The sequence below is a fragment of the Schistosoma mansoni genome, chromosome W, assembly GCF_000237925.1.
Source record: "Schistosoma mansoni strain Puerto Rico chromosome W, complete genome".
NCBI lineage: Eukaryota > Metazoa > Platyhelminthes > Trematoda > Strigeidida > Schistosomatidae > Schistosoma > Schistosoma mansoni.
Window position 1 is genome coordinate 20,958,662 of NC_031502.1, and position 10,357 is coordinate 20,969,018.

Consider the following 10,357-nt stretch of genomic DNA (forward strand, 5'->3'; position numbering starts at 1 on the left):
TCCTAAATATCTAACTTTTAACCTACAAGAACATCGAGACTCTTAGAAATCTACTTGATCCCTTACAAGGTTTTGAAAAAACAAATAATCCATATCCATAAGAATGAACCAAGATGGATAGTGACTAGCAGTGGAATCCAGTTTGACGCGTATTTCGTCCTATTTGGGACTCGTCAGCTGTATGTACCTGCATCTCAGAGTTGGTGTTCACTATGGAACTCTAACCCAGTACCTTTCGCTTCAAACGCCATCGCGTTATCCACTCCGCTACTCAGCTACATCAATGGGTAGATTCAAACAAACAATACTAAGTGAATTTAAACTTTACCCCATTGCACAAGCAAGTGGCTAAACTGACTAAAGTTGAAAGTATGAGCCACTAAATTCTAACTCATTGGCAGAATTATGTTCTTAAAAAGGATGTTATATTGATGATGGAATTTGTATATATACACTGATGAGGAGTGAAGTAGTTGAGCATGTCGACCGCTTCACCTATCTTGGGAGACTCATCAGCTCTTGAGGTTGTGTGTTTGATAAAATCTCAGTACGGATACAGAAGGCTCATCTAGCTTTTGCTAACTTGTGTCACTTATGGCGTAGACGAGATATCCGTCTAGCAATCAAAGGACGGGTTTACTGTGTAGCAGTTCATTCCGTCCTACTTTATGGTAGTGGAACATGACCGGTAAGAGTAGAGGATATTCGTAGGATACTAGTGTTCGATCATAGGTGTCTTCGACTCATTGCTCGTATATCCTGGGATCACAGAGTAAGTAATGCAGTTGTTAGGAAACGGGTACTAGGTAAGAATGGCAAATCGATTGATGAAGTAGTGAAATTTGATCAGTTGAGATGACTGGGACACGTGTTACGTATGCCCTACTAACCACCAACTGCCTCGGTGTGCAATGTTTTATGGTGTAGGAGTAGGTTGGAAGAAAGCTAGGAGCGGTCAGACCAAAACGTATCACAAATCCATGAAGTCACTGACAAGTAAACTGAACCATGTTGGTAGGTGTAGACTACCTGGTCAGGATCCGCGAGATGATAACAACCGATGGTTAGAGACCTTGAATGACATGGCTCAAAATCGTTAGCAATGACGAAGGTGCATTCATTCTTTGTGTTCTGCCAAATTTTAATCTTCTGAATTCTTCATGTCCCTATCCTTTTTCTCTTTCCAAATTTATTTCACTGTATGCTTATACTCTTACTCCTTCTACCACTAAAGGATCTGAATGGACAACTGCATATCTGTGTTAATGTGGTATGGCAACTCAAACTGATGTACGTGCGTACGGAGTTCTACGTTGTGACTGACTAACTGAGTATGTAGTGAACAAGAACATAAGTGGGGCAATCGAATATGTTTGAACACAGAATTACAAAACATCTTAGTAAAATCTGAGAACCATACAGTAAATATATCATTCATAAAATGTTCATCAATCGACTGAGACTTCACTGTTCCTTCGTTTCCATATCAATTATTCATTGTTATCGTTCTTTTTTCTTTGATCTTCTTAACCTTCTGCTGACAGTCATTCCACTTTCGATTAATGATACATACTACTTATATCTATCGACATCAATAGCACACACCATACAAATAAATTCTTTTATCTCTACCTGTGTTCTCATTCACTACAAATATTACATTAAAGATGGATAGTGGCTAGCAGTGGAATCAAGGACTCGCGTTTCATTCTATTCGGGAATTGTCAACTGGATATACCTGGATCTCAGAGGTGATGTTCACTTTGGGACTCAAACCCAGTACCGTTCACTTCAAACATTAAGGTATTATCCACTTAGTTACTAAGTCCAGATAGCCACTTGCTTGTGCATTGGGGTGAAGTTTAAATTTACTTCATGTTGTCTGGTTGAATCTTCCCATTATTATTTAGGACTGCAATTGATCAGTCTCTCTCTTGTTGGAATATGTCCATCCTGTGCAGACTGCCTCGATATAGCCTTAATTCACAAGCATTATAAGCAAAGATGAATAGTGGCTAGGAGTGAACTGCAGTTTGAAACACGTTTCATCCTATTTGAGACTTGTCAGCCAACAAGAGATTGATCAATTGCAATCCTGATATAAGTAAACTACATCCAGTGAAATATGACATTCAGTTACTTATATAGATATTTCAGTAGTAACTATCAAATGAATTCTTTTTCTATTTTTTCTTTATAGGGTTGTTGGAGAAAAATCATCATTGATGATTCAATACCATTTGATGAAAATAATAAACCATTATTACCACAAAGTAAACAACCTCATGAATTATGGCCAATGTTGCTAACTAAAGCTTTATTAAAAATAGTATCCATTGAGTAACTGATATATCCATAATATAATTCATTATAGTTGTAAAACTATTCATAATACTACTACTACTACTGAAATTGGTGATTTCAGTACTATACAATGTTTAACTGGATGGATTAAACATACCATTGTAGTAAAGTAACTAAATATCATTATCATTAATGTCCCCCTTTCCCCCTCCCCTCCCCTCCCCTTGATATTGATAATTTTTTTTTTTTGAATTTATTTTATTTATTAGAAAACAATCAATCGATAAATTATGGAATTATCTTAGTGATTATTTATTAGATTGGGAAAGACCTGAAGATATCATGATGAAAAGAAATGAGAAATTATTAAAAATGGAACAAATGGAAATGATTGAAAAAATAGAACATCATGGTGTGATTAGTAGTAAATCAGTAGTAAATAAAGAAAAAGTAAAAGAAAAGAAAGGTAGTTTATTGTGTATTTATTTATTTATTTACCTACTTACTTAACTACTTAAATACTTACTTACTTACGCCTGTTACTCCCAATGGAGCATAGGCCGCCGACCAGCATTCTCCAACACACTCTATCCTGAGCGTTCCTTTCTAGTTCTATTCAGTTGTTGTTCATTCTTCTTATGTTTGTTTCCATTTCTCGAAGGAATATGTTATTTCGTCTTCCTCTTCTCCTTTGGCCTTCAGGATTCCATGTGAGGGATTGCCTTGTGACGCAGTTGGGTGATTTCCTCAATCCACTTCCAGCGCTTCTTCCTGATTTCTTCCTAAGCTGAAATCTGGTTTGTTGTCTCCAACAGTAGGTTGTTGCTGATAGTGTCTGGCTAACGGATCTGAAGTATTTTGCATAGACAACTGTTGATAAACACTTGTATCTTATGGATGGTGGCTTTTCCAGTTCTCCAAGTTTTCGCCCCATACAGTAGAAATTTCTTCACATTTGTATTGGAAATTCCAACTTTGGTGTAGATTGACAGTTGTTGAGTTGACTTCCAGATGTTGTTCATTTCTAAGTATGCTGCTCTTGCTTTGCCGATCCTCGCCCTCACATCTGCATCAGATCCACTGTGTTCATTAATGATGCTCCCCAGATATGTAGTGGTTTTCACATCCTTCAAAGCTTCTCCTTCAAGTGTAATTCGATTGATGCATTCTGTGTTGTATCGAAGAGTCTTGCTTTCCCCTTTGTGTATGTTGAGACCTACTGCTTCTACACTGGTTGTCTCCTGCATTTGTTGCTGCGTGTGTGATAGAAGAGACAGATCATCTGCGAAGTCTGCGTCGTTCAGCTGCATCTTAGCTGTCCATTCTATCCCATACTTCCTTCCAGATGTTGACGTCTTCATGATCCAGTCGATGACCAGGAGAAAGAGAAAGGGTGAATGTAAGCACACTTGCTTGACACCGGTCTTTACTTTGAACGAGCCTGTGAGCTGTCCTCCATACATGGTTTTGCAGTTTAATCCACCATGGGAATTCCGTGTGATATTGACTGTCTTCTTAGATAAAAAAAACTAAGTCTAATCATTGTTTTTATTGTTTATAGGTGTGGAAAAAAATAAAGAAACTAATAAAGAGAAAAAGGATCAAAGTAAGTGATCATTCATTAAAAAGTTAATAAAATCATATTTGTCTAGTTTTCAGTAGTACTGATCAAATTCCTAAAAAATTTAATCAGTTGACTGAGTTAATCAACAGTTCATGTATTATGTTTTCATGTTCAGTAATTGGACTTTGGATGTTTTAGTATTACACATTAGTTACAATTGATCAAGTGATGAGGATCTGAATCTCACGAGGAGCATAGATTTTTTGAAGATCGTACATATGTCTTGTTGATATATACAGTCTATATATAATTAAAACTCAGTTCAGGCTATACTTTATTTGTTTATTTAAACACATAAATATTGGTACAGGGAAGCACCAGATACATATGTGCCGCACAAAACTCATTCGATTCGCGTGAGGGCTGTAATACTGCCCAGGTGCCCAAACTGAAGCAGGTGGTTTTCTTAGGGGGGTCACACCCGGAGCCTTTGACCTAAAGGTCTGATCCACAAGGTAGTGGAGCATCGTGAGGAGATGCAGTCTCATGGTAGCCGGTGACCGACGATTGGTTCGTACGCCACTTGTTTCTTCAGGATACTGGAGCCAGCCATATGCACCATTGGTTTGGAATCAGGGTTTTCCCACTCCCCTAGGTGGATTTTCCGTGTCCACCAACCCGGTTATAGCGCCGGACATTCGCTTTTTGTCCTCTCAATTTCGTAAACAACAGTAATGTCACGAGAGGGCAGTGAGTAGGACTTCTCTGACAGAGGCTATTTATGCGTGGCCATGTGAGAGCATTTCGAGAGAGAGTGGACTCTCTATACTCTCGGCGGTACCAGGGCATTTGAGGGCTCAGGCTATACGCTAACAACTGGTTCCAACCATCTGGTATCAAGAAACTATTGAACAACTCTGTTGTGTTTATAAACAAGGATGGTTTCCAACTCTGTCATTATCAAGTTACATTCGAATATAGTTTGAAATAGTACGGCAATACCAAATTATGAATGATTGTAATATCTTTCTTATACGAAAATTGGATCTAATATGATTGAATAAATTGATAACTTCATTAATGAAAAACTCATGTGGACACAAGAGGTGAGGACAACAGGACCATGCAATAGACCGCTTTGATATGAAGGAAAGACAAGTAAAAGTGTAACATCACAGTGTAGATAGTGTTTTGAGTGTTAGAATAATCAATAAGAATAGGTGTAAATCATATAACGTTACCATATTTTAAGGACCACATGAATACTGATTTAAGTCAACGCAAATAATGATATGATGATAAACGTTGTAGTAGTCAGTCAGTCAGCTAGAACGTAGGACCAGGCACATTTATGCATCGATCCAAGTTGCCATACCTCGTTAGCACAACAAGATGACACACTGGATTCATAGAAGTAGTTAATTTAATGATGGTAATATATAAAAGAAAAATTGTGTATAATGATACAGTACAGGAAGAAAGAAACATATGAAGCAAGTTTAATCTCACAGTTTAAGGGATGACAGAGAGTGTATACACCTACACCATTGTGATCGATTCTGAGCCATGTCACCTAGAGTCTCCAACCACTGGATACGATAGTCACGCGGACCCCAACCAGGTAGTCTGCATCTGCCAACATGGCTCAGACTAGAAGTTAGTGACTTCAAGCATTGATTCCCTTAATCCTCTTTCAACCATCCCCAATAATAGTCAGAATAGCGCGTCTTGGTAATCGGTGTTCAGGCATACGTAACAAGTGGCCTAACCATCTCAGTCGATGAAGATTCATCACCTCATCAACTGATTTATCATCATTCCCTAATACCATGCGTCTTACCTCACTATTACCTACCCGGTGATCCCAGAAGATGCGATCAATATTTCTAAGGCATCTATGGTCAAATACTAGTAACTTACGAGTATCTTCTACTCTTAATGGCCATGTTTCACAGCCGTAAAGTAGAACAGAGCGGACTGCTGCGCAGTATACTTGTCCCTTAATTGATAGACAGATATCTCATATTCGCCATAGATGACGTAAGTTGGCAAATGCCAAACGAGCTTCTTGAATACGTGCTGAGAGCGAGCGAACACTGAGATGTGGACAACCATTTCATTGTTCAATATAAAATTACATAATATCGTGATAAAATATGTGAACCACATATTAAATGCTTCAATTTCAAATCTTCCATTGACTTTCCTTTGCGTTCTATATTATTCTTCCAGTTCGCAATTCCTTTCTTCTTCCGTTTCTGTTTTCTTCAATCCGATTTTCTTAGCCTTCCGCTACCAACCATTCAACTTTTGATTAGTTTTATATACTACTTATGTCTGCCGATATAAGTAGCATACACCACAGTAGTAGTAGTTTGAAAATCATGATTAAAAATTACGGAAGGCTAATGAATATAATGAATATAATGCATAAACACTTCGATTTTAAACATATAAAAAGGGTAACGAAAGCGAAGTATTATATCTACTGTATGTACCAGTTTTTTCTGTATCTGTTATAGCCGAAATGAATAGATTCTTGAGGTCAGTCGTTTATAACGTAGAACTTCGTATGTACGTACATCAGTTCGAGTTACCATATCACATTAGCACAGAGATACAGTTGTCGATTCAAATCCCATAATGGTAGAAGTAGTAAGAGTATAAGCAGTAATCCGAAAGATTAGGGTTTGAAGATGTTATTTAATGAGTATAATCCAGTGAAATAAATTTGGAAAGAGAAAAAGGATAGGGACATGAAGAATTCAGAAGATTAAAATTTGGCAGAACACAAAGAATGAATGCACCTTCGTCATTGCTAACGATTTTGAGCCATGTCATTCAAGGTCTCTAACCATCGGTTGTTATCATCTCGCGGATCCTGACCAGGTAGTCTACACCTACCAACATGGTTCAGTCCACTTGTCAGTGACTCCATGGATTTGTGATACGTTTTGGTCTGACCGCTCCTAGCTTTCTTCCAACCTACTCCTACACCATAAAACATTGCACACCGAGGCAGTTGGTGGTTAGTAGGGCATACGTAACACGTGTCCCAGTCATCTCAACTGATCAAATTTCACTACTTCATCAATCGATTTGCCATTCTTACCTAGTACCCGTTTCCTAACAACTGCATTACTTACTCTGTGATCCCAGGATATACGAGCAATGAGTCGAAGACACCTATGATCGAACACTAGTATCCTACGAATATCCTCTACTCTTACCGGTCATGTTCCACTACCATAAAGTAGGACGGAATGAACTGCTACACAGTAAACCCGTCCTTTGATTGCTAGACGGATATCTCGCTACGCCATAAATAACGGAGGTTGGCAAAAGCTAGTCACTCCAATACTATTGGTAGTAGACTGAACACTAGACCACAATATATGACCATAAAACAGTATCAAGTTATACGTACGACTCACTTATCTGAAGGATAATGGAGAATTAGATTAGAATAGAAAACAGATTATGGATACCAAGTGCAGAAATTCAACACAAGGTAAAATTAGAATGGATTAACTTTATATATAAAATAGTTTCTTGTAATTAGAATGGCTAGATATATCGACGTTTTTTGTTTAGCCATTCTAAACTCACCTTCTCCAGAATATCAATGTCGTAAGGGGTTTTGTTAAGAATTCTCATCAACTAGAGAACCATTGATGAGTGGAGAGTATTATGCAACTGCTTCGTTCTAGTTTGGATCCACTAATCAATACGATAGTACGATTGGATGCGAGATCAAACCCAGGTTGTTTTTAAATCTTTTAACAATCACGATACATTTAAAACAATGAGTGGCAATTCATGTGTCCATAATTATGGTATAAACATTAGTCGCTGAATTCATACTGAATTCTTAATGTCCTTGTAAGGACGGCTCGTCGGTAGACTCTAGGAAGCCTTAAAAAGCCCAAAAAGAGCCGCAAACATTCCATCCAATCACTGCTAGGGGAATATCCTAGAATGTCGACGTGTAGCTTCCCTATTGGATGGATAAGGATGACCCCTATTTGCCTATTGGTTGTCTGAAATGATGATTTACTCTCAGTCAAAAAAACTATAAATACATGAGATTTCTGTACTATATTTTGACACTGTTTTGAGGAATAAAGTTCCTACTTATTAGTCTTCTGTCTTCTCTCTTGCGACGTTGCGGGTTCTATTGTTCAAGTAGTCTAGTAGTACGCGGCATAGTAAGAATCAAAGCTCTAGATATAACAGTCCTAATAAAACTTTGTAACTGTCGAAGTCCTATCTTGTCAAGAGTGAGATCATCATTCACTGATAACATTTCACAGTCGTTTTTCATGATAACAAATTGATTATAAGTATCATAAGCATTATATATATTCTGTTTTTCTTCTGTTTTACTCATTCTATATATTATTACATTTAGCTGATCATAATACAACAAAATTAATGAATCCTAAAATTCCTGAAACAATCATATTTGCATCATGTAAAAATACAGTTTCATCATTGGCATCTCTTGTACCTTCAGCAACAAAGGTTAGATTCATTGTATGAAATCATTATTAGATTGAGTTTATTGTTCAGTTATTAATGGTTATCATTTTTGAGTTCATTTGAGAATTCTAACCCAGTCATCAATGATGATGTATGTATAGCTCAACTCCCAGAGCAGAGTTTAAATAGTTTGAATAGTTTTTTCTGGTTAGCGTTTTTTTAGCAAGTTAGTTTTCTACGGGATGGGGTTGCTAACCCCATGCCCAACCCTCCTCCTTTATCTGGGCTTGGGACCGGCAGTAGCCCCCAGAGGGGATACAGGCGGAGTTGATGTATGTATAAGCACTACATATATATATGTTTTAGCTATCCTTATGATCAACGTAATTTTCTACCCATTATTATATTGTCCTTATATGGTTAGTTATTTAATTATTGACCATTAGACAGATTTCATTGGTTTCTTGAATTGTCAATTCAAAAAAGAAAAAAATACAATTAAGAAATTTAGATTGATATCATGAATGGATGAATGTTAGTTCACCATCGAAAACCTGTAAACATTGGACGGCCGTTTCGTCCTAGGATAGGACTGATGAGCAGTTGGTATCCACGATCTCTCACACAGGACTCTAACCCAGGACCTTCAGTCTCTCGCGTGAATCCGTAACCTCTAGACCACTGGTCTGGCATCCGACAGTGTTCCTGGGTCCTGAGTTCGAGTCCCGTGTGAGGGATTGTGGATACCCAGTGCTAACTATTGCCATGGTAGGACAAAACGGCCGTCCAGTGCTTCCAGGTTTTCCATGGTGGTCTAGCTTCAATTGACTTATGAATTCAACTATATGATTCGTATCGTGGAGGCTGAGATTGGTGTTCTATACTTAACAGATAGGACATAGCGGAAAAAGGACTAATCGGAACTCTAGACTGCTCGTGTTGGTGTATGCGTCATTAGTTATGTCGTATAAATTAGCGTATCTAAATTTGGCAATCGTATTTTCGCGATAACCGTATATCCAATGATGCAACAAAGTTCATAAACGGTAAAAGTTGTATGAAATATTAATTGAATTACTTGTTAAGGGTATTGATTTGAAGATAATATGAACAGTGAGGTATAAGTTTTCATTTCGGATTAGCGCTTTTTTAGCGAGTTGGTTTTCTACGGGATGGGGTCGCTAACCCCATTCCCAACCCTCCTCCTGTACCTGGTCTTGGGACCGGCGGTAACTCTAAAAGAGCTACTGGCAAAGTTAAGTTTTCATTTATATATATATGTTTTCCAAGTGGTCAATAATGTATTTTCAATAAAATTTGTTCATATTTAAGGAGGAAATTACAATGAAACTTAAACAATTTGGATTCAGTTATACAGATTCATATCCAATATGTATAGCTAAACGTCGTACTATACCAATCATTCCTCCATCACCTATACAACCTACACCTCAATGGAAGTTGATCAGACCAAGACCACCTGATTTTCCATTTGATTCATCTAACGATAGCGATTTACATAGTAATAAGGAGAAAGAACCAATACGTTCATTGCTTCTATGGACACCTGTACAAGAGCATATATTTTATGAACCGGAGAAAGTTATGTATGTTATAAATACTTATATAGATTTAATTGTAATGATGCCAATTAAATGAAACTATCAATCAAATAGAGATGGATGCATACGTTTTGTCCTATTTGAGACTCTTCAGCTGAAGAGTTGATGTTTACTCTGCGACTTCAACTCAATAACCATTTACTTCAAACGCCATCACGTTATCCACTCAGCTACTGTATCCTTAAGCGAATGATACTAGGTTTGAGTCTCGGAGTGAACATCAACTCTGAGATGCAGGTACATTCAACTGACGAGTCCCAGATAAGACGAGACGTGCATCCTGGATTCCACTTCTAGCTACTATCCATCTCTATTTAATAAATTAAAGTTTTCACTAGAAGATATATGTATGTTTATAATTGAAAGCGTGAGTCAATTGAAGCTA

The 10,357-nt window shown here is 37.5% G+C and overlaps 1 protein-coding gene across 1 annotated transcript in view; it reads left to right on the forward strand.

The window, feature by feature from the left end:
* Smp_130640 (hypothetical protein flj40251 (C02 family)) overlaps window positions 1-10,357 on the forward strand; it is a gene marked incomplete at both ends in the record, with an annotated part of 83,958 nt that overhangs the window by 34,308 nt on the left and 39,293 nt on the right. Inside the window, 6 exons of the mRNA XM_018788939.1 lie at window positions 2,201-2,340; window positions 2,375-2,473; window positions 2,610-2,728; window positions 3,866-3,910; window positions 8,280-8,392; window positions 9,683-9,957. Of these exons, the coding sequence (XP_018654432.1) occupies window positions 2,201-2,340; window positions 2,375-2,473; window positions 2,610-2,728; window positions 3,866-3,910; window positions 8,280-8,392; window positions 9,683-9,957 (791 nt within the window). The remainder of the gene's footprint in view (window positions 1-2,200; window positions 2,341-2,374; window positions 2,474-2,609; window positions 2,729-3,865; window positions 3,911-8,279; window positions 8,393-9,682; window positions 9,958-10,357) is intronic.